The sequence below is a fragment of the Martes martes genome (assembly GCF_963455335.1).
Source record: "Martes martes genome assembly, chromosome: 13".
Lineage (NCBI taxonomy): Eukaryota > Metazoa > Chordata > Mammalia > Carnivora > Mustelidae > Martes > Martes martes.
This window is the reverse complement of record NC_137901.1, coordinates 90437924-90462334: the sequence shown is the minus strand read 5'-3', so window position 1 is coordinate 90462334 and position 24411 is coordinate 90437924. Positions and strand designations below refer to the sequence as shown.

Here is a 24411-nt window from a genome sequence, read left to right as displayed (position 1 = left end):
ACTTTGGGTGGGGAGGCCTCTCGTGTGTCATCCCCACACAGCCCCCCTGACGTTCCAAGAGGATCGTGGGTCAGGAAGGGGACGTAGGGGGGGCGTGGAGAGACACAAGGAAAAAGGAGCCGGGGTGGGAGGAAGAGCACACTGTGTGTTCACTGGGAAAGTAAGAGGAAGACGGCAGCCCTCCCGACACCGTCGAGAGCTGTGGGTCAGTGACAGGCCGGCGGGTTCGGCCCCAGAGCACCGGCCGCCACTGGAGCCCCCATGGTCTGCTCCGTGGAGCTGAGCATCCGGGCGAAGCTGCCCACCCAGCAGGCCTGGGCATTCTGCCCCCTCGGGACGGTGGGGCGGGGAGGGGGGCTGACCTGCCATGCAGCTGGGCCAAGGGGAAGCCGCGCCTCTTTGCCGCATAACACAGCACCCCGATGTGTGCATTACCCGCCCCCTCACCCCCCCCCCCCCCATATTCAAGGGTCATGGTATCTTGGTTCTCTCTGGAGATTTACTCCTGGATCATTCAAACCTGCATTCATCCGGGGAACTGAAACCGATACACAAAGTGTTTGAACACGAGGTTCAGTGAGTCTGGGACTGGAGCCGTCTACAGCGCTTGCAGACACGCACGGCTTCACGTCCACACTGGGCACCGAAGTGAGGACTATGCACAAACCCCCCTTCGGGAGAGGCTCGAGCGTCAGTACCCGGGTCTGGGGCTGGGACAGGACAGGGTGGTGGGCGGTTTCTTGCGGACGCGGCTCCCATCAGGAACGCACAGCGGCTGTGTCCGGGGCGGAAGGCGACACGCTTTATTCTGTGCACACTGATTTTGGCTGCTGGCTTTGCACAGTGAGTTACAGGGCATGAGGAGGCATGGGGGACGGGTCTGTGCGGCGGCGTTTGGCCCTGAGTCCCGTAGCGGCTGATGCCCCCTCTGCCTGCCTCCCCCTGCCCGGCCCTCCACTGCCAGGGACCTGATATGCTAGAAACGTCCGGATGTTCTCTGGAAGCCCAGACAGGTTTTGGATGAGGTTCTGTCTTACAACTGGCATTGTTTCTTGATGGTTCCATTGAACTGGCTTGACGTGGACCGGACTGGAGCCGCTGGCCCAGGACTCCGTCTCTGGTATCCACCCAGGGCTGGGCATTGGCGATGCGGCCACAGGAGGGCGCCCTTACTCCCCAACGCCCGCCTCCAGGGTCCGGACGAGGTGCTGATAGGTGTCTCTTTCCGCCTGCCACGAGTGATACCTCCTCACATACTCCCTGCCGTTGGCCACAATTTCTTTTTCTAGTGCGGGATCACGAACCAGTCTCTTCGCCAGCTGAGCAAACTCCTGCAAAGGAGGGGGAGGAGAAATGGGTGTAAAGAGTGGGCGAAGGGGGATTTGCAGGGGTGTCCAAACGCCTGTGCCCGTGTCAGCTCCCAGCCTCTCCCTTGGCCGCCGCCCGGCTCCGGGGACGAGGCCCGAGGGGGCAGGAGAGCTCATGCAGACACGGGCTGAGCGAGAAACCACACAAACCCCCCGACGCGCACGCATGCACACACGTGTGTCAGGATGGCTGTCCGCGGGGGGAGCTCGGAGCCGTCACCTCTACCTCCCCATCTCTCCCCTGCGTTCCCCAGAGCTGCTATTTCTTTCTTTCACAGGGACCCTTAAATCCGCTGTTTCTCCCCTCAGTGTCCCCTGGGTCCGACTCCAGGCTCCGAGCCCCACACCTCACGCTGCTGCCCCCGTGCTGGGGCTCCCCACCGTGCTGGGGCTCCCCGTTCCTGGGCACGGAGCGTGTCTTCAGATGCTCTGCCTCGGCGAAGAGTGCCCGGCTCAGAGGCCGAGCTGGCTCGAATCCTTCTGCGAGACGCGAGGGAGCTGCGGCTTTGGGCCAGCGAGTTAACTGAGCCCCACAGGGACCATCTCCTCAGGGTCGGGGGCCCCTGACGGGTCAGCCCGGCCGTTCCTCAGACTCCCCCAGGAGAAAGAGGGAGACGGGACTCGACGGTCCTCAGTTTTCTGGCTTTCCCTTCTGTCGCTTAGCTTCAGGCGGCCCGTCTGCTGACGGGCGCGGTCTACAGATGCCACAGATGCCGCCACCAGCACCGGGGCGGTCCTGAGGCCCAGCTTCTGGGGTCACAGCCCTCCGTAATCAGAATTAGGGTTATTTTGATTGTTCCGGAGTACCGAGTATATGAGCACGAAGTCAAGAGCAGAGTTCGTGAGCCCGGAGGTCTACATGTGACCTCACTCACTATCTTCAGGCGGGTGACCTTGGGGACATTCCTTAACCTCCCTGTGCCTCTGTTTCCTCATCTGTAACTAAGGGACAGTGGCAGCACCTGCTCCACGGTGTGTCAGCAGGACAGACTACGTTGGTACAGAGGGCCTGGGCGTGGCCTGGCACAGACTTTGCCATCCCTGTCCCCAGGACTCCCGGAAGCCCGGGCAAACTCCAGCAAGACAGCCGGGCCTGGGATTAACATCCCGTGCTCTGCTGTGTGAAAGGAATGCCCACATACTCTCAAAATTACCACGAATTAAACGTTGAACGCTCTTCATAGCTAACAATATAAATAGCAATATTTATGATAGAGTGGAGTTCACATTTTTATGCATTATGTTTCCACTCTTTAGTTCTCTTATGATAAAAATGTAACATACTTCTTCCCACCTCCCAGTCGAACAACAACGTTCTTACAGAAGTCATTTGCCAGGCTTACACCTGGTCTATTGCTAGACGACACTGGTCCCTTCTTGGATTTATCGGCACACAGACTGGCTGTTAGAATGTCTAGACAGAACGTTTGGCCGTTTTATAGCTGAGCCTGAATGACGCAGCTTCTACGGATAGGACATGAGCAAGTGCACGGTTTCCTCTCCGCGCGGAAGACCCGACAGAAACCCGGACTGACACAGAGCGAGAGCCCCTGGGGCCGGGGAGACAATGCAGCCCGGCTGGCGAGCAGGGAGCCCCGTGTGAGTGGCCGGAGGACAAGAGCGAAGCAGAGCATCGGGACAAGCAGAGGGAACCTGCCTCGTGAGTCGAGGACTGCCCTCGTCCGGGCTGAGCCGGCTCCTGTGTGCCTGCCGAGCAGCACGTGCACTTGGAGACATGAGAGGGGACAGATAGCCGTGTGCTTGCCGGGGCAGACCGCATGTCCTCGTCCCCACGTGCGGGCTGCAGTCTGCTTCTCCGGCTTGTGAACCTGTGCTCGACCCACAGACCACTTCGGAGGTGACGGGTCTGACCTCCAAGCACAGCTCCGTGGCTTCTCCGCTCCCACTCCTGCTCTGAGGCTCGGGCTGCCCGCTGACGGTGAGAGCGTGGGGACACGGACACCCGCCAGGACCCGCCCGGCCCACGAGGCAGGAGGCTCTCCAGCAGAGCCCCCAGGAAAGAAAGGCGCGAGTCCGTTCACCTGGGATTCTGAACTTCTGGCTGTAGAACTTGCCAGAAAACTGGCCAGCCGATTGCCAAATACTTCCTGGAGGGGAGGGGTGCTCGTCAAGGGCTCCTGCGGCACCTGAACTTGGAAATCACTCAGGAGAGTGAGTTGTAAGGTGTCCGACGGGATGTCCATGGAGCCAAGTGTGGGAACCCCATGCCCGGGAGCTCAGAGGTCTGTCTCCACGCTGTTCTCAGCACCCAGAACCGAGCGCCCACCTGCGCCACGGCAACTGCGGGCGCGGACTTCACGCCACATCCTCTGTGCTCTTCAAGAGAGGCCTAAACCTTGCATATCTCCGTGCGTGCCGTGCACACGGAGACGCGCCCGTGGCCCACCCGGATCGGCCCCAGGACCGCAGACGTGCAGGCCTGGCTCGGGCCACACGTCTCTGACATTAAAACACATTAAAAACATTGAGTAGGTCGCCGCTGCTGAGTCCCTGAGTCTCCGGCTCCCCTGGCAGATGGGGCCTGCCTTGCCTCTAGGCCCAGGCCCTAACCCACGCTTAGTTACCTTTCCCCTAAATCACTCGGACCGGCCTTCTTTCGTGGAGGCACCGCCAAGGTCCAGGGAATGAGAAGCGGGGTCCGTTTGACAGATCTGATGTTCAGACTCCTGTAGGGATCCTTGTCATCACACCGCCTCCCCCACGCCACGGGGCAGGGGGCTCTCGTGGGAGGCACACAGCCCTGCAGGCCACACCCCGGACATGGTTCAGAGAAGTGTTCCATCCCGGCCTCTTTCTGGGAGCCCCATGGGCTTCTTTGCAGAGACGCTAAAATCGACTGCACAGAAACGGAGCTTCGGGCGAGGATACTGAGTTCAACAGGCCTAAAGCTCAGGCCGTTTTGCAAACAGCACCTGGCTTGCGCCCAACCAGTCACCCCGTAGACCAGGTCTCTGAACCCGGGGAGCCCCAGGAGCAGCACGCTGGATGCCTGGGCGCGTGTCCCAACCCCTGCCTGGGGCTGCTGGGGACAGGGCAGTCCACAGCTCTGAGCCACGTGATGGGAACGTTCATCCTCTTACGCTCCCACTGGGTCGAGGACCGAGAGTCTCCGGTGAGGCGTGAGCCCGCTCCCGCGCTGCGCTCTGCTGAGGACAGCTGGCCTCGGCCCGGAGCCACCAGTGGGGTCGGGAGGGGCCTCACATCCACAGCAGCAGGCGGCATCCGTCGTGTGCTTCCCGTTCGGAATCCAGGATGGGGGCCGCGACGATGGGGCTCAGGCCCGCTCTCGTGACCGTATGCCCCGCGGTGGCTCCGGTGGCGTCCCATACGCAACGCGCCACAGTCTGTAAATCAACGCGTACCAACAAACAGGACAAACAAAGCCACAAATAGCTTCGCATCAGCTCAGAGAGGACTTTGCTGCCAAGTGAGTTTTGGCATCGAATTCCCAAAAAATCAAATTGCTTTTCAGGTACTTTTTGGATTTTGGAAACGCAGAAAGGGCTTGGGACTCTGGGTGTCCCCAAGACTCCTCGACAGAGTAACAGGAGCAGAGGGGGGTTTGGGGGCCGCGCCCAGGGCCACACGTAGGCGGTCGGCGTCCACGACGGGACTGCACTCAGACCATCCGGCCCCGGACCTGTGTCCCCCTCCTCCGGTCTCGGCAAGTGAAGACCAGAACGAGAGGGAATGCCACGAGGGGAGCACTGGCCCGGAGGAGGTTCCGGGGGCAACAGTGACCACAGCCGGCTCAGAGGGAATGAGCAGGGCCCTTAAGACATGTGGCGGTAAATCTGCCATGAAGTCATCCCGGCTCTGCCTCGGGGACACGGGGTGGGCGTGAGGCTCACCGGCAGAGGTCCTCCAGGGGAGCGGGCTGTGGGCGGCGGACCTGGGGGTGAAGGCCACCTCCAGCCCCTACAAAGGCTCCTGATTCTCTGTCCCGCTGAGGCTGGACTCGGCCACCTCGGCCCACAAACCCTCGGGGGAGCAGGGGGCGATCACTCTGGGCTGGTGGCCGCCGTCCTGGTCCACATGAATGTCCACACACTGCCCTGTTCGTAGCCAGCGCAGCTCTCCCTCCCTCAGACCTCAGCCACCAGCCATGCCTTCACGTGGCCACAGCTCACGGCCGTGGCTCTCTTGGACGCCGGCTCCGGGAATGGCCCCGACAAGCAGGAGCCCCTGAATGGCAAGCAGCCCAGCTGTCGGGGTCCGCGTGTCGTCCCTGCTCCAGCAACCACCTGCTCCGAGGAGCACCTTCTGCACCCGACGTGCAGTTGCACCCGGAAAAAGCACACGGTCTCTGCATCCGTGGGAACAGGAGCGGGGATGGGTTCACCACCCGCGGCCTCGGCTGAGGGCCGCTCACCACGCGCCGTGAGGCCAAGCGGCTATGGAGTGGCAAGTCCAGACGGGGACGGGGACGGGGATGTGTCCCACGTGCATGTGTCCTGCAAAAATAGGTTGTCTCCAAGTGGCTAATGATGAAAGTTTCTTGTTTAATTTTTATGTTGTCGATTTTTCTGTAAAAACCACGTGGACAGTAAAAAATCAGAGCCCGCCGCCAGGAGACGGAGACCATGGGGCCGTGTCATCTCTGTGCCCACCGCGCTCCTGTGTGCCAGGCCCCGCGGTTCTTGTCTGTTTCCGCCGTTCCCTGCACCCCCGCGCGCCGCACCCCTCCGGCTCCCCTGCGGCTTGCCAACACCCCGGCTCCCGTGTGTGGGGCTCTGCCACCGCCAGGACCCTTCCCTGTGGGGCACCTCGTCCTTCGAGGCTGGCCTCTCCCTTGCCGGGCAGAACCTGTGAGAGGCCCGGGAGTCGATCCCTACCACGTCCAACCGGGGGTGCTACCCACGGTGCTGAGGGCGGGAAGAGGCTGTGGTGCCCTGTCTCAGGACCACCCTGCCTGGACCATAAACCCCTCACAGCCTGGACCCTTGCCCTCCCAGCTTCTGCCTCCAGGGCCTCACTCAGTGCCTGCCATGTGGCAGGGCCGCAGGGAAAGTTCTCTCTACCTCACCTGCCGTATGGCGGGATCTGGCTCCCTGCCTCGTCGTACAGGGACGGACAGAACCCATCATTCTTGTCCTGTCACTTGAAGCCCAGACTCTTCTTTCTGGCTGGTGAGTCCCTCCACTCCTGAGACACCCGAGGACCCCTAACCCGAGACACCCGAGGACCCCTAACCTTCTCTTGTGTCTGGAGGGCAAGGCCTGGTCCCAAGCTAGAAATGTGCCGCCTTGGACAGGACCTCGCTGGGAATGTCACTGCTTCGGGTGACGGTCCTATCCCTCACTTGCTCACAGAGGGAAGAGCCCTCATCTAGAGCAGACGTCTAACGGCCAGCCGCCCTGCAGCTCTCCCCGGATAGCTGGCTAGGCCCATGGGTGTTTAAGCTAACAGCCGACAGAATTGTCAACATTCACAAATGGGTAAAATCCAGTTATAATTTGGGAATTCCAGCCTGTGTTCAAACACGACAAGTACCGTGACTTGGGCCTGTGGGCGCAGGGTGGCTGGCGGTGGGCACTGTCTGGGCCCCTCGCTCACCAGGGGCGTGTGGTCTGCCCTGCAGGCCTAATGTGAGAGCACGAGCCACCTGGCCTTGTGGGAGCCTCGTCCACACCTGCTTCTTCTCTCTTCTCCCCCCGCCCCCACCCCCCACAGCAACACCTTCTTCCCTCAAAACCTCGCTCCCGCTGTCGGGGCTTGCCGAGGCCTTGATGGGATTGACCCTCATCTTCCACGTTCCGCCGCCAGACGCGGAAGCCGCTGGGGCCCCTGGGGAGACGGCGCCCGCGCACACAGCTAGCTGGACCGTGCACTTGACCCCGACGGCCAGAAGGCGTGGGTGCTCAGGACGCCGCACGTGAGCGGCAGGCTGTCCCCTGACCGCAGCCCGTGGTGCAGAGGCTGTCACGGGGTGTGGAGACGGGGCCGCGGGGTGCCACAGGCATGGGGGAGGGGAGACGGGGAGCGAGGGCTCAGACGGGGACCGCCGCAGAACACAGGCTGCGCTCTCGGGGGAGAGGTCAGGTTTCCCTTGCGGCTGTTGGTTTAGTTCCATACAGACGTTCACAAAATAAACGAGAAGGGCTGCCCTTTGACAACCACTGATGTCGTTCAAGCAAAGCCCGTGTGCGGTTTGTTTACTGTTTCGAAGGGCAGGTGAGGGGGGTCTGGTATGTGTGAGCGATCGGCTACTGCCTGGTCGTCTCTGTCACGTCCGTCAGGGACAGCGCGCGCCCGCCGAGCGAGTCCAGATGCCGCTCGGACTGCGGCCGCGTTCCCGGCCGACACGCCCGGGTCCCCCTGCGCGGCCGCAGTCCGCACGCGAGTCCCCCCTTACCAAGTTAAATGCCGCTTCTGATCTGTATTTGGATGCGGATTGGAAAAAACCCTTTCACACTCCGCAGCCGGCCGGCGGTTCATGCCGCTGAGCCCGGGCTGCGCGGACTCCCGCCACGGTTGCCGCCTTATTTAAAATGTGTCTGTTTTGGAAGCAGGCTCGCACCTGCGCTTGGTCGAGTCTGGTGGCTGCCGTAAGGAAGACAAAACAAAGCCGTGTGTGACGGCCCCGTCTAGCAGGCTTTTCAAAGTGTGTTAACACAGCCCGCGGCCTCCCCCGGCGTGAGACCCGAAGTGTCCTTTTTTTAAAATCCTTTGTGACACCAACGTTAACGTTGTAGAATGAAAACAAGTCCTTTGTGTGCCTGGCGCTGTGTCTGGGAGCCGGGGGACATAACCCTGTTGGGGGGGAGGGGACGCTCATGGGCAAGTGTCAGAGGGAGTCCCTGCCGGAAGCACGTGCTGTCCTCGTGCTCGGACTCCCTGCCGAAGTTAGAGCTCCGAAACAAGCCGCCGGCGGTTCGCGGAGAGGACAGTGAAATGACCTTGCCGGGGCGGAGGCACAACTGCCTGACCCACAAGCTTGGCTGGTGTTGCCTGCCAGAGTTCCAGGATGGGGTAGAAGGCAGTGAGCCGTGGTCTGGAGAAGCGACAGGTAACTGCCGTCAGCTGTCCCCGTCCCGACACCGCTCCGGCCGCAGGCGCCGCTGCTGAGAGGGAAGGCGTTAGCGGCCGGGATGCCTTTGGCCGGACAGTCACGCGGGAGCCCCGGGCTCTGCGGCTGCTGCATCGGCCTCCCCGGGGCCACAGGGAAGAGAGCGGAGCATGGTTGGGGCAAGGGAGAGGGAAAGCTGTCTCGGATTAAGCATCTGCCAGAGGAAATCTGAAAACTGAATTTTCTAATAGCTGAGTTGACTCTAATTTTTGCGTGTAAATCCCCACGCTCCTGAATATAACACGTGCTCTCATGAACACGCCGGCAGAACCTAAGTTTTAAAGAATCAAAGGACAAAACTCAGGCCTAAGGCATTATCTCCTGCCGGGGACACCGGGCGTGACTGAGGCCGTGCCTCTCCCGCGGGGACAGCCCACTGGAGCTCTGGCCGCGCCGGGAACACACTCAGCCCCATGTGTCCCTCCGCCTGCCCCCGGCACCCCTCCAGGGGGCAGCAGGGATCATGAGCTCCGCTTGTCCTGGAAAAAACAGCTTGGATACCCAGGCCAGGCCACATGTCCTGCAGGCAGTCCCCAGGGCCCAACTGCGGGCAGACACCCATGGGCGCACTCCAGACCCCTTCACACACTTCCTGGAGGTCCTCCCCCCCCCCCCCATGCCCCGGCCATGTCCGTTCCCAGCTGCACTGTCCCATGTGTTATTTTCAAATAAAGTGCCGGCTCGTTGCGTATGCTGCTTTGAGGCATTACAACGATCAGATACATGGACATCTTGCTGAAAACCAGTAGGTGTTCTAGAAATCTACGATTCTGTCTGAAGAGCACCCGCCTGGACACCAGAAATCCAAGCATCAGGGGGCCTGATGGGCTCAGGGCCGCGCCGCTCGTCAGAGGCAGGACCAGGGACAGGAGTAGGTCTTGGGTTTGGGTCTCTGTTCCAGGGTTTTCTGAATCACGCGGCTGCCCCCGGGGCCACAGAGGCCACACGCTGCATGCAGGGCTCCCGCCACGGGGAGGGGGCACGGGGCACTGGCAGAAAGATGGGAGCCCCGGACTGTCCGAGGGAAATGCCGACGAAAACCGTCCCGGACAAATGCCTCCTTACCTGAGGGTCTGAAAACAGCAGCCCTGTGACCTCGTGCTTCACCACCGCCGCGTTCCCGGGGATGTTCCGGGCCAGCACCGGCACTTCCAGGTCCATGGCCTGAGGGCGGGAGAGGGAAGACAGGTGGGCAGCCGTGATTAAGACCGTGCCCGGCGGACAAGCCCGCGTGGGGGCAATAGCGTCTGTGCCCGCCAGGCCTCCGGCACCTCACCTGATCGAAACGTTCCGCTGGCACGGTACGTCCTGCACTGTGATAACTTACTGTTGTAGGTTCTGGAAAGCTCTATCCCTCAAGACTTTGACATAATTACCGCGGTGTCACGAAGAACCCCCCCCTCCCCCGCAGCGTTCGTTTGACACTTGTGCAGTGACAGTCTGGAGAGCACAACCTTAATTATCCTCATTACTCTCCCAGTGAGTCATGTGCCCCCAGCACAAGCCGCGGGAACGGTGCCGGAGGCCTGGCACGTCTCTCTGGCACGCAGACCAGAGTGAGAGGGAACACGATTTGTCATCCCGATTGTGCACTGAGCAGGCTTTCCACCCCCAAGGTCTGGGATTGGCACGCGGCGTCTGTGACCCCGCACAGACTAGCATCGAGGCCTTGGAAGGTGCCCGAGAGCTCAGTGGGCAGAGTTGGCCTCATCTCCCCGGCCGGGCAGCGTCCCCGGTTCTCCTCCTATGGTTCTGGGAGCTTCCGACATTGAGCCTCCTGGGGCTGCTTAGATCTGAGCCCACTCACCCCCGTAGGGCAGGAGCCCTTCAGCACGTGAGAGGGACATCCCTTTGCAACTTGGCATCCACGGGCAGGATGGGTTGGCGTCAACAGCAAACCGATAATGTGGCTTTTACTCCACAAAAGTATGTTTTAGATGCTCTGTGTCTGTGGCATCTCTTTTCATGTCATAAACATTTGGTAACAAAGGGGTGACGTTTGATCTTCAGAAACGTGAAGTTACCCAAGTGCAGCTGGTCTCCAAGCCAGGTTTCCGCCGTCCTTCTGTAGTGTCCCGTCTAGGGTCTTCGATGGTCACGACACTCAGGAAGGAGGCACCGCGCGGCACAGGAGAGCAGTAACGGGAGTGGCCGCATCCCAGCACCACAGTCCCAAGGGCTTCCGACCCCTGGGCGGGCCCGGGGTTCTGACCCGCCGCAGGCCCGTCTGGCGGCCTGGGAGACAGCACAGGGCCCGGGATCGAGAGGCCTTGGTCTCAGTGAAGATCTTGCTCTCACTGTCTTTGCTCTGGGCCCACACAGTGCGTGTCACCCTCAGACTGCAGGGCCGTCACCTGGAGTGAAGAGGAACGGTGACCCCCCAGCCCATCGCAGCCCACCCTGCTCTGCCCCACGACTGGGCTTTCCTGAAGGTTCCTCCCCCATTCTGCAGTGCAGCCCAGGAACCGCTGAGGTAGCAAGCCTGCGGACGAGGCTCTGGATGTCTCCCTGGGTCTTGGTTGCATGGGGGACTAAACTGTCCTCTCTACAGCACGTGAAAGAGTCCGATGTCATTCTGCACAGATACCACCGTGTGGTTTGGGGTGTAAGCCGACTAGCACATCCGCGACATCAGTGCGAGGTCGTATCATGATCACAGCGAGTGATGCTGAGTCACACGGCTTGTCTCTGCACTTGTCATAGTGCGGGTCGCTGGCTCATTAAACTAGCACAACACACTGTGATTTCATTTCTAGACGTTTGTCAAGTCACTGCCTCCTCCTCACATGGGCGAGACCTTTGAGACCATGCTGTCACCCAGGGTCTCCTGTCAGATCAGAGCTCAGAAAGAGGGTGATTGACACGTCACACTGCTCCTGCTCCAGGCGGCCCCGCAGCATCTTCATACTCAGAAGGTACGTTTATCCTGATTTGAGATCAGTGTCAGTATCTGTGAAACATCCGTGGCAGACACAGAATCGAGAGGAGCCGTGTACGATGGAGATGGAGAGATGGACAAAGGCAGATTTATGGAACTGACGACGAAAGTAGCACAGGACCAGCCGCTCCTGAGAGAGAACGGAGTTTAAATCCCGGTCTCGGGCAAAAAAGAGATCTTGTCCTCGCCCCTCCTGGCGCGTACACTCACTGGTGTATCCCCTCGACCAGGGCTCGCCGAGCGCCCACCCTGCGTGGAAGGCTGCGCCCCACTGAGAACTGTCCCTTCGTTGTCACTCACTGGACAGAAGTTTGTTCTCAGCCTGCAAACGGCAGGACACAGGAGGCTGGGCTGACGGGAGCAGCTGGCAGAGGGGCCAGTGAGTTGGTATTGCCCGGGGGAGGGGGGGCTCGCTTGAAGCCAAAGGCCATGAGAAGGAAATCTGGCCGGACGAGGAGGACGGCGTCCCACACACGCAGTTACTGACATGGACAGCAAGAGCAGCGCAGCTGATAAACCCAGTGGCTCTTCTCCGGAAGAAAAAAAAATCAGTGAAATAACGAAGCCGCCAGCGGCTCCTTCACAAGCAAGGAGAAGGCACAAGCAGGCAGCGGCAGGGGGCGCGGGCCACTGGGACCCCGAGGAATCGCGGAATCATAGGCGGGTGCCTCCGGCAATCGTCCCGCGTGAGCCGCACACCCGGCCGGAGCGGGCAGTGCCCGGGAAGAACGCTTCTCCCCTCACCGACCGCGGCGGCAGCGGAAGAGCTGAAACAGCGCAACATGCAGGTGTAAACGGGAAAGTTATCGCGGAAACTACGCGCAACTAAAGGACCGTCTCAGATGGTGTGGCCGTTCTGCGAAGTCCTCGAACCGCTTCGTCCCTGGGCTGCAGGAGCGGTTCCAGGTCACAGAAGAAGAAAGAAACGTCCCAAGTAAGTGTCATGAGATGAGTCCCCCAGCCGCATCAAAGTGCGGGACAGACGGCCCGGGAAGAGAAGCCGCAGGCCGACCTCACGTCTCAACCTCCGTGAAAACCCTGGAGAAGACAGCAGCAGACAGACTCCAGCAGCACACGGGGAAGTCGCGGAATCGGACCCCGGCAGTTCCTACATCCGATCGAACGCACTAGAACACACTCAGAGGACCGAAGTCGTCCGGCTGGGCGACAACAGCAAGACTTAGCCGTGTTCACCGCCCCCAAGAGAAACACTTTGGATTCAAAGACACCAAAGTTGGAAAGTAAAGGGATGAGAAAATGCACCTGTGAACAGAAACCACAGAGCTTCCCTGGCGACATTAACATGACCAAATGGCCTGGGAGACAAGACCTGTTCCTGGAGACAAAGGGGACATCTCAATGAGAAAAGGATCCACACATCAGGAACACCTGAAAGTTACAACGTGTGCACACGCCTGAGGACAGAGCCCCGTTCACCTGAACCAAAAACTGACAGAACTGAGAGGAGAAATAGGCAATTTAATCATAATAATTAGATATCTTGACCACCCCCCCCCCAATAACTGATAGAACGACAGGACAGACAACTGTCAGCCAGAAGCCCGGAACAGCACCAACCCACTTAACCCGACGTGTACCGGACACCCCCAGCGGCCGCGGCAGACACACTCCTCCCCAGTACACGTGGTTCCCTCTCCAGGACGTGTCAGACGCTGAACGCAAAGAAATACGAGCACGTTCAGAAAGACCGAAATCACGCAAAGTGTGTTTTCTGACCACGTATTTGGACACTGGGGTATGGCTGTGGGAAAAGGGGATATAAATGTGGAACAGAGAATAGGGAAGCGTCCGGGTGGCAGGACTTAAACTGGAGGTTTCCTACGAGTGTGTGTGTGTGAGAGAGACAGAGAGAGAGGCGGTGGGGGACATGGGGCACAGAGGTGAGCGTAGGTGAGGGGTGAGGGGTGTGTGGCTGCTCACTGTACTGTACTTTCAGTTCTTCTCTGGGTTTTAAACATTTAAAAACCAAAACAATAATAATTTTCTCAAAGTGCATGCGCTGACGCTCTTCTGCCTGGGTCTGAATCCGCGTTCTTTTACACACAGCTGACCCCCGAAGAACAGGGATTTGGATTCTGAGTCCACTTACACTTAGATTTTTTAAAATCGTGTTACGTTAGTCACCATGCAGTACATCAGTAGTTTTTGATGTAGTGTCCAACATTCACTGCTTATGTACGACCCCCAGTGCTCCATATAACACGTGCGCTCCATAACACCTACCACCAGGCTCACCCATCCCCCCCCGCCCCCCCGGTAAAACCCTCAGTTTCTCAGAGTCCACAGTCTCTCCTGGTTCGCCCGATTTCCGCCATCTCACTTCTCCTCTCCTTCTCCCCATGTCGTCCGTGTTATTCCTTATGCTCCACAAGTAAGTGAAACCATATGATAACTGACTCTCTCTGCTTGACTTATTTCACTCAGCATCATCTCTGCCAGTCCCGTCCACGTTGATACAAAAGTTGGGTGTTCATCCTTTCTGATGGAGGCATAACACTCCATAGTATATATAGACCACATCTTCCTTATCCATCCGTCCGTTGAAGGGCATCTTGGTTCTTTCCACAGTTTGGCGACCGTGGCCATTGCTGCTATGAACATTGGGGTGCACATGCCCCTTCTTTTCACTGCATCTGTATCTTTGGGGTAAATACCCAGTAGTGCAATTGCAGGGTCATAGCAAAGCTCTATTTTTAATTTCTTAAGGAATCTCCACACTGTTTTCCAAAGTGGCTGCACCAACTTGCATTCCCACCAATAGTGTAAGAGGGTTCCCCTTTCTCCACATCCTCTCCAACACACGTTGTTTACTGTCTTGTTGATTTTGGCCATTCTAACTGCTGTAAGGTGGTATCTCAATGTGGTTTTGATTTGAATCTCCCTGATGGCTAGTGATGATGAACATTTTTTCATGTGTCTGTTAGCCATTTGTATGTCTTCTTTGGAGAAGAGTCTGTTCATGTCTTCCAACCATTTTTTGACGTGATTATCTGTTTTTTGGGTGTTGAGTTTGAGGACTTCCTTATAGATCTTGGAGATCAGCCCTTCATCTGTACTGTCATTTGTGAGTATCTTCTCCCATTCCGTGGGTTGCCTCTTTGTTTTGTTAACTGTTTCCTTTGCCGTGCAGAAGCTTTTGATCTTGATGAAGTCCCAAAAGTTCATTTTCGCTTTTGTTTCTCTTGCCTTGGGAGACGTATCTGGAAAGAAATTGCTGTGGCCAATGTCGAAAAGGTTACTGCGTGTGTTCTCCTCTAGGATTTTGATGGATTCCTGCCTCACGTTGAGGTCTTTCATCCATTTTGAGTTTAACTTTCACAAAGATTTTTCTTTTAATAAATACGCTATAAGACTGTAAATGTATTTTTCTTTGTTAAGATTTTCTTAATAACATTTTTCTTTCTCTGGCTTCTTTATGGTAAGAATACAGTATATAATACATACAACATACAAGACATGTGTTCCCTGACTGTTTATGTTACTGGTAAGGCTTCCGGGCAGTAGGAGGCTATTAGTAGTTACGTTTTGGGGGAGTCGGAAGCTGCGAGGGACCTTCAACTGTGTGGGATTCAGGGTCTCTGAGCCCCACGGTGGGCACGGGTCTGTGGGACTAGCCGTACGATCTTGAGCCAGTGTACAATCTCTCGCATGTTTTCCCATTTTCTCTGATGTAAAATAAGGATGAGAATAAACTCTTCATTAAGGGTGTGGGGAGGATTAACCGACGGTACTGAAGAACTTAGACTCATTTCTGGGCACAGTCACCACAGCAAATAAGATCGAGGTTGCTGATGGTTTCTCTGCCTGAATCAGTAAGATTCACGGAGTTGATCTCCACTGCCTGGAGCTCTAGGTTGCATTTCAAACCTCAAAATCCCACATAAAAAACAGGTGCCCTTAGAAACTAGGAAGCTGGAAAGAAAGTAAATTTAAATTATATTAAAATTTGGAATAAAATTTTAATATAATTTAAAAAGTAAATAAAAATGCAGCATAACAAGCATAAAAATAAATTTGAACACTTTTCTTGGACCATACAAATTAACTCAAAATGAATCATCAGTCCAATGTAAGAGCTAAATCCATAAAACCCCCGAAGAAAATACAGGAGTATTGGTCAGGCAAGCTTTCTTAGATATGACACCGAAAACACAAGCAACAGCAACAACAATGAAAATAGATACACTGACCTTAGTAAAACATCTTAGACTTTGGAACTTCAATGAAAACCATTAAGAAAATGGAAAGATGGACACACAGAGTGGGTTCTGAAGCGCGGGTTTGTAAAGCATCTATCTGGTCAGGGACTTACACCTACAATATGTAAAGAGCTCTTACAACTTAATAATGAGAAAGACAACCCGATTTAAAAAATGGGCAATCTGTGGGGCGCCTGGGTGGCTCCGTGGGTTAAAGCCTCTGCCTTCGGCTCAGGTCATGATCCCAGGGTCCTGGGATCGAGCCCCGCATCGGGCTCTCTGCTCAGCAGGGAGCCTGCTTCCTCCTCTCTCTCTGTCTGCCTCTCTGCCTGCTTGTGATCTCTGTCTGTCAAATAAACAAATAAAATTAAAAAAAAAAAAAGGCAATCTGAGAAGATATTTCTTCAAGGAAGACATAAATAGGGCAAGAAACACCTGAAAAGATGTTCAACACCATCTTTAGAGAACTGTTAAGTGAATTCTGCAGTGCGCTACGACGTCGCACACCCCAGGACGGTGGCACCCGGAAGATGGTAGCGGCTGGGGGGGGGGTGTGGGGAAACTCGAGCCCCCCCCCCCCCCCGCACCCTGCTGGCGGGCGATGAGACGGTGTGCTCGCTCTGGAAGGCGGTGTGGCTCCTCCTCCAACGGTTAAACACCAAGCTCCCACGGACCCAGCAAGTCTGCTCCTGGATGCGGACCCAAGAGAAATGGAACCATGTGGCCAGACACGTGCCCACAGCTGTTCCCAGCAGCGTTACTCATTACGGGCAGGAAGTGGACCCAGCCCAGCTGTGCACGAACCGGCGAGAGATCCGTGAGTGCAGTGCGTCCGCAGCACGGCATGGCTCACAGGAGCAAAGGAATGAGGTCCAGACGCGTCCTGCAGCACGAAAACATTAAGTTGGTGCCCGAAGCAGGTCCCAAGGCCCCCATGTGCTCAGCTTCCCTGTATATGAAGTGTCTGGAGGACACAGACTGGTGGTTGTCTCGGGGCGGGTTCGGCCTGGGGGGAGGGGCGGGCGCTGGGGAGAAACAGCGAGTGCCTGAGGATGTGTCCGGGAGTTCCTTCTGGGTTGATGAAAATTTCCTGAAATTGATAATGCTGATGGCTCCCAGCTTGGGGATATGCTAGAAACTCCTGAATCGCACACTTTGAATGAACCTGGTGCTTCGAGTGAGTGAACGGATGTATGCTCATGTTGTGAGTTACATCTCAGTAAAATCGTTGTATTTTTGAAGCATTTTAAAAAGACAGTGCGGAAGACCTCTGAATTTCTTCAGAGTGTGTCCTATAGTCAGGGACAAAAGCCCGAAATAACGATCTATAAAAGGCAGCCCACAGACATCGTTTTTCAGTATATCTCGTTGCCCAGTGAGTGGATACTTCATTGCTACGGTACTAAATCATTAAGGTGTGACATGTAAGTGCGGTGATGTCATAGAACTTAAAGTAATGGGTTTTTCCTTATCTCTAAAATGTCTTTGTTTTCTGTCTGGTGATGAATCCTGTGGCTTTTTCCTTCTTTAGTGCCTTGTCTTGGCTGTCCGGGGATAGCTCTTGTTAGAGATCTCCCTTGTCGGGGACAGGTGAGGTCGCTGACGCACGTTGTCTGTGTGGCGAGTGTCTCCTACGGGACGGCCACCGCAGCAGGGTTGGTAGTGTTTTCTGCGGAGGCCGCGTTGCTCCTGGAAGGAGGGTGGCTCACCACCAGGCAGAGCGCCAGGCTCAGGGCGGGCACAGATTTGGTTCTGACGGCTCCGTAGTGCTCCCGCCGTTCCCTCTAGCAGGTTCTCTGCCCACAGATCCTGGTGGGGGTGGCTTTTCTCCTCGTTCAGGGCCAGATTCGAGGGCCACGCTCTGGCTGCAGGAGTGTGCTCAGGAAATGGCACCGCAGCTGCGGTGGCTTAAACCGAAGAAGGTCATGGTTCTGGAGGCCGGGAGTCCGAGAGAAGGTTCAGGGCCATTGCTTCTGAGGGCGTGGGGAGGGATCCGGCCCAGGGTTAGGAGATGCCGTCTTCTCCCGTTGTCTCCGCGCACCTGTCTGTCCAAATCCCCTCTTCTTACCGGCATACCTGGCACAGTGCTTGGGGTCCAACCTAATGACCCATCTTAACGCAGACCCCATGTCCAGGCGAGGTTCTGAGGGTGGGACCCAGACCCTTGGCTCTTGCAGGGACACAGCTCTGCGCCTACACTCCCCACTGACCAGCACTGCCTCCCCAGAGGCTGACCGGAGCCTCGCCTCCCACCCTGTCGGAGGCGCCCCCCTTTGTTTCTTGCCCAGAGCTTACTTCGTTCATTTACAGATTTCCTCACTTCTGGTTTCCAGTTGCCTTTTCAGCCCAAACGGGGGCAGAAATTCCCCAGGAACCAGGAGGTCTCTGGGTCCCGCTCACTGCTGTGTCTCCAGAGCGCAGCCCAGACCCAGCGCACCCGGCGCACCTCGGGGGCAGCAAAGAGCACGCAGGCGTGTTAGTGCCATGATCGTTTCCAGGCTCTGCGTCCCGGAGGAGTGGGGGTGGGCAGACGCTCCGGAAGGGACACCCGGTGTCATGTACTCACAGACAAGGAACTCTGAAGTCCCCTCCCGAGAGCGGGACTGTCGCCGGGCAAGGACACGCCTTCAGAAGGAAGAAGTGGGTGGGAGGCTGTTCTCATGCGGCAAGACACGGCACTCAGGCATCCGATGATTGATTCTTACGTCACTGTCTCAAGGGGTGATGTCACCTCCTTCGAAAAAAGCTGCCTGGAAAAGAGGCGAGGTGCCAGGGCAGGACGAGGGCGTGAAGCCGGTCCCGACAAGACCCGGCTGGCGGCGGCATCTGGTATTCCACCGTGTTGGGAGATGGGTGCGTGCACCCTGCACACGCTTTCTGCTGGTGAACGCAGACGAGGCTCTTGGGGCGCAGGGCGGGGGTGCAGCAGTCCAGACCTGGCTCCGGGGTCCAAGAGTGAAAGGTGTCTGCGCCAGGTTCAGTCCGCGCGCCCCGGTTTCTCCTGGTGGAGCCTCTCCACCTGTCGTCAGTGCATGGAAACCTCCAATTCCACCTCGAGAAGAACCTTTGTGGCTCGTGCCCCATGTTCTGCAGAGCTTCCAGAAGATTCCAGAGATGCCGCCTCCCCTCCACACACACATCTGCCTCCAAACGCAGCTGCGAGGTCTCCCCCCGCCAAGGCCAGAAGTGCGGGCCCCGTCACCTGTATTTACGGAAGGAATTCTGATTTCTGGGATTCTGGGTTTTCTGGTGGAGAGGTTAGCTTGTGTTTTCCCAGCCTTGACCAGCGCGGGTCCAGTACAGTGGCAGCTGCCCGTCAGATGGGGACAAGGCGGGTCTGAGAGTCCCCCCAGCACACCGCACTGCACTGGGATCTTACGTCGCTCGAGTTAGAATGTTTCTCAACGTGGATGCCCAGGGCATCTGGGGAGCAACGCTTGGATGCACGAGACCATCTTGTGCCTTGAAAAAAAAAACATTTCACCTCCCTGCAGGCCCCTCCCCACCACCCCGAACTAAACGCCAGTGACCCCATTCTCACGTGACGACTCACTTTCTTAAGCGGGAAGGGCACAGCATGGCCACACAGCCGACACACTTTGAAACTAGCCATGGCCAAAAGGGCACAGAGTCACAACTGTCCTCGGAGAGCCCCTCAGTGCGCCTGCAATCATTCGGGTCTGGGTCCAGAAGCCAAGAGCCCAAGAACTGCCTTGTTTGTCTTGGCTTTAGAATACGGCCTCCCTTCCCGGGGCAGCAGAAACGGACCGGGAGGGTAGCCTGCGCATGCGTGCGTGTTCTGGGGTGGGGAGGAGAACCCAAGTAGGAGGGCTGCAGTAAGAACAAACTTTTCTGTACTATTTCGTTTCACTCTGGTGGGGTAGTCAACTCCATAATAAGCATCAACTTGAAACCACTCATTCGCTGTAGGAATATTCGCCCTACGGCCCCCGCTTCTAGCTCGAGCTTGATTTTTGGAGTCTCTCCGTGAGAGATGTATTTTAGCAAATGAGATTTTTTTATGCTTCCATGAGAAAACAAAGCTAATTCTGGGAGGTCGAAAGATCCCTTCCTTCCAAAGCGATGTGCATTCATTCTGTGATGAACCACTTCGGTCATCTGAATGGATCTTAATGACATGCACCAGGACCACTCCCCTAAAATCAGCTTCATTCAGAACCCTCAACCCAAAGGTTATTTTGGAGTTTTTAAAAGGAGCACAACATCAACATTTAAGACAGATTTGCCAACAGCTGCCTTGCCTTTGAAGGAAATGAGATCTGACAGCAAGTCACCGGCAGGGACAGTGCCACGCGCCAGTGATGAAATCATCCTTGAATTCCGCTTCACTACGACTTCGGACCTTGAGCCAGAAAACCCGTGTTCCCAGACAAGGGAGCAGTTCAGCCCCAGCTCCAGGCCGGGGCAGGGAGAACGTGCCTTTCTGAAGCTGCCACGAAGAGCGAAGGGCGCAGCTCCACTGACGGAGGGCGGCTGGACGAGCTGGGGGCTACCCGGCGGCTCGGATCGAGGTCCGCCTCCGCCTGAAGACCAGTGGGGTACGGTCCGCGCGGCGCACTCCGGCGTCGAGGCTGGATGTGGCGCTTCTGCCCGGGCCCCGATGCTGCTTCGGGTTTTGCGTTGTGCTTTTTTAAAGGACGCCACGAGGAGACACTAGGCGGGGGATGTGACTCGGTCCTTCAGTGCAGGGAGGTTACTGCTCGGCTGCTCCGGGGAAGTGCTGGGCTGTGCGGACCCTAAACTGCACCTTTTGGCAGCAAGTTCAGTCAATTCAGCTCGTGTCCCGAGGAGGAATGGATGTGACAAGTAGCTGGAAGGACGGCATCGCTGTCGGCAGGCATTTCTCAGCTGGTGAGACAGGACGCGTGGAGCCCGCTCCGAAGCCCCGGAGGCCCAGCGCCAGCGCCGCCTGCCCTCGAGCAGGTCCCGCACTAGTGTTTATGCACGCCTGCCGCGTGCTGCGGCGCGCGCCGGAACGTGCTGCGGGAGCTCCGGGAGTGAGCGCTGCTCTGGACGGGGAAACGGAGGCCGCCCTGTGCTAGGCTCGCTCTTGAAGGGGAGGCCAGCCCGCGAGGATGTGGCAACAAAACAAGAGAAAGGGAAAAGTCCTTTCTGGAGTCGAATGCTAGATGGGGGGATCCGCTCTCCCCTCACGCCCCTGCCCACCCCCTCCCCGTGCACCTGTCACCCCTGCTCCATGGTGCTCCCCACACCCCACCACATGCACAAGTCCCACCCTTGTCGTCCCCTGAATTCCGGGATTACAGAGCACACTGAAAAGGAGGAGCAGAAAATGACGAAGGGGGCTTCTTGCCCAAACACACCTTCACCCCGCTTCCTAGCCCATCTCTTAAAACCGCTGCGTCCTCTGATCAAGGATGCTCAGCAGGTCAGAGAGGTGACCTTGTTTCGTTCTATTTTGTAGATGGCAAGGACAAATGGCAAAGAGAAACTAAATATTTTTTTTTTTAAAACTACTTTGAGGGGCGCCTGGGTGACTCAATGGGTTAAGCCTCTGACTTCGGCTCAGGTCATGGTCTCAGGGTCCTGGGATCGAGCCCCGCATCGGGCTCTCTGCTCAGCGGGGAGCCTACTTCCTCCTCTCGCTCTGCCTGCTTCTCTGCCTACTTGTGATCTCTCTCTCTGTTAAATAAAACAAACAAACAAACAAAAACTACTTTGGAGGTTCCCAAGAAAGGCTGTTTTCCACGGCTCTGAGCTGCGCAGACCTTGATGGACAAGGACACCCCTGCAAATGAGACCGGGAGGGCCTGCCGCTTCCCGGCCCCATGTTGGGGGCTCGCGCCGGGGCCTCACCTCCAGGATGGCGGCGGACATGCCCTCGGACACGGAGCTGTTCACCACCGCGAAGCAGTTCTTCAGGGCCGCGTGCAGGTCCTCCTGGGGCATCTCTCCGAGCAGGCGCACCCCGGCCGTCCTGAAACAGCAGCAGGGGACGGCTTTCTGCCTCTGCGAGTCTGGTGGGGAGGGGACCGGGGGAGGACAGCCACTCTCCGGACGGAGAAGTCAGCCTTAGGACGGCACAGTAGGGAGGGGGGTCTCCGTCCTTCCCCGCCGGGATGAGCCGCCCTTGCTGTGACTCATGCCCCCAGGTACCGCAGGTCAAACGTAGGTTCTGGCCACTTTTTCTAGTAACACAATCTTGTTTCAAATGTTTCAAATGTTTGGACAGTAGCAGACATACCAGAAACAGAAACAGAAGTGCTACAGTGGAGACTACGACAAGCGCCCTGGTGCCCAACGCCCAGAGGTTTTGTCTTGGGTTTTGTATCCAGCAACACACTGATGCATGTCCGTGCAACACCCTCTCCACACTCACATTAACTGTGTGTGGTTTTATCTGCAAGTGAGTCACTGAAGACGCCTGCGTATCTGTGGAGAGAGATCAGTACTTCCCAGTCCCCTGTGCTGACCGTGGCCGGTGACACAGAGGGGCCGTCCTGGGGGGCCGTGGGGAAACCATCTAAAAGGGGGCTGACCCAAATGGGAGATGACCCTTTTGGTCCCTACCCTTTCCTGTACCCCCACTAAACACTGGGAGAGCACTGCAGGGGCCCTGGGGCCACCTGTCACCCTAAGGATGTGGTCCTGGGCCAACCACATCTGGTGGTTTCTCATGTGAGGCATTAGCCAGTGTGTTTAAGCCTGTGTCTGGACTGTCTGGAACGAGCTGGCAGACGCACCCTCGTTTCCCTCGGTTCCACCAAATGCTTGATATTTTAGGTCTTTTAGTTTTTGCCAGAGTGATCAGTGGAAATTAGAACTTCAAATTAGAACTAGAAATTAGAACTTCAGAGCATTTCCCTGCGTGAGTGAGTGCGGGCATCTCCACCCCCGAGGGGGCTGCTCACGCTCCCAGCCCGGCATCCTTCCTGTCAGGTGGGGGGAGCAGGAGAGCCTGGACCCCCGGGGCCACGGGAGGTGACACGGGGAGGCTGGAAACAGCGCCTGGGCGCGGTGAGTGTGGCGTAAGCACAGGAATGGGGCTGAGGGACGGGCCGCTGGGCTTCCTCTCCTGCAGGATGCTGTCCGCGTGCTCCGCTTACCTCTTTACTCTGGCCTTCACTTCTCTTGTGAACACTGGGTCGACCTGAAAAGAGACAGAGATTGTAGGAAAAGCCTTTCGTGAGCCTGAGTCTCACGAGAACGGCCTATCATGGCCACGGAGCCAGACTCAATAACTCAGGGAGGAAAAAGCCAAGCCCAACAGGAACTAATACCCAGTTGCGCTACTACGTGATAGGAGGGGGAGGGGCCGGGGCCCTGGGGTGGGGGCGCGGAGGAAAGTGCGAGTCCTCCTGTCTGCCGTTGGGCACGTCCGACGAGCCTGCAGCAGCCCCGGGGACAGTGCCCCCCCCCCCCCCACTCAAGGTCTGGAAGCAGAAGGCGGGCCCAGCCACAGGGCAGTCCGCCAGCCACGTGGCACTCCAGTGGAAGGAAGGGTCTGCGTCATTCATTGCAGTGGCGGATTCTGTCATAAAACCTTTGAGGCAGAATGAGCTGGAATCCTCAGCATATCCAAGACAAAAGATCTGACAAATTAAAATTTTATCTTTGACAGGGAACCTTCCCAGAAGCACAACTTTAAAGCCCGGGGCACGTCCATCAAGCTGACGTGTGGACAAACACCTTCCCTTCCACACCAGGGAATGTAATCCGTCACGAGAAGGAGCGAAACGCTGACACGTCCCCAGCACGATGACCCCAGAGAACACGGCGTTCCGTGCGTGCGGCCGGTCACTGAAGACCACATGCGAGGTGAGTCCGAGCGCACACGACGCCCAGAATGAGCAAATCCCAAGAGAAGGGAAGCAGAGAAGTGGCTGCCAGGGACCGGGGGTGCAGACGCTGGGGAGTGGCTCTGACAAGTCACAAGTCTGGGGTTTCTCCTGGGGGGATGTGGGTGTACCCGAGTTAGAGTGATGTTTGCAAAACTGTGGGAACATACTAAAAACCACTGGGTTACAGACCTTAACGTGATCTTGACGCCACACGAATTATATCTCGTAAAAAAGGAGAAGAAAAAGCCACGTAAAACTTCAGTTAGTCACAACCTAACATCCTCGAGCCTGGATTTCCTCCTGCTTCGCGCCCGGAAGCGCTGTGTCGGTCGGCACAGGGCCCGCGTTCGTCCCTGCAGCCCTGCTGGCTGACGTGGGGAACTAACGCGGAGGCTGAAGGCAGCGTGTCGGGGGCTCTGGGACCCCAGGGGTGCCTGCCCCTTGCAGCGAGACTCGGGGTGTGAAGCGACCCATCCGTAGACCCGTAAGGGCCAGGACAGGCGGTGCGGGCCGTGTGGGGCTCATGCGCTCAGGTCCCCCCGGCCGCTCACGAGCTCCCGGCTGTGCCTGCATCAGGGGACCTCTCTGGGCTTCCTTGGCTGCGGAGCGGCAGGTGTCACAGGGCTTCAGGAGGGTGGGGAGGCTTGAATGAGTCCCAGTGGTTCAGTGCCTGGGACCGCCCGAGACGCCGCGGCGACGGCTTAGGGGCGCCTCCAGCAGAAGTTGAATATCCTGTGGAAGGCAGGCGCGTGAGAGCTGCAGGCCTCGGCCCCCGCGCCGCCCCCGCACACCCTCCCAGAGACGCGGCCTCGCGCCTGCACGCCCGGCACTGAGCGGGGAGAGCAAGACGCCCCGGTGCCCGGCGGCCGTCATGGTGTTCGCACAGGGACGCACACGCTCGCGACCCTCGGAAGCCGGACTGGAGGACGGCTGGAGCACGTGGCCTCTTCTCCGGCGGGCTTACTCCCGGGGG

General features: G+C 57.6%; 1 protein-coding gene across 1 annotated transcript in view; it reads right to left on the bottom strand.

Annotated features, from left to right (window-relative positions):
• Positions 1 to 780: 780 nt before the first annotated feature.
• Positions 781 to 24411, bottom strand: part of GLT1D1 (glycosyltransferase 1 domain containing 1) — an 84515-nt gene continuing 60884 nt past the window's right edge. The window contains exons 9-12 of the mRNA XM_080821222.1: positions 22704 to 22747; positions 21454 to 21574; positions 9523 to 9621; positions 781 to 1331 (exon numbers count right to left, since the gene is read on the bottom strand). Of these exons, the coding sequence (XP_080677348.1) occupies positions 1170 to 1331; positions 9523 to 9621; positions 21454 to 21574; positions 22704 to 22747 (426 nt within the window). The 3' untranslated portion in view covers positions 781 to 1169. The remainder of the gene's footprint in view (positions 1332 to 9522; positions 9622 to 21453; positions 21575 to 22703; positions 22748 to 24411) is intronic.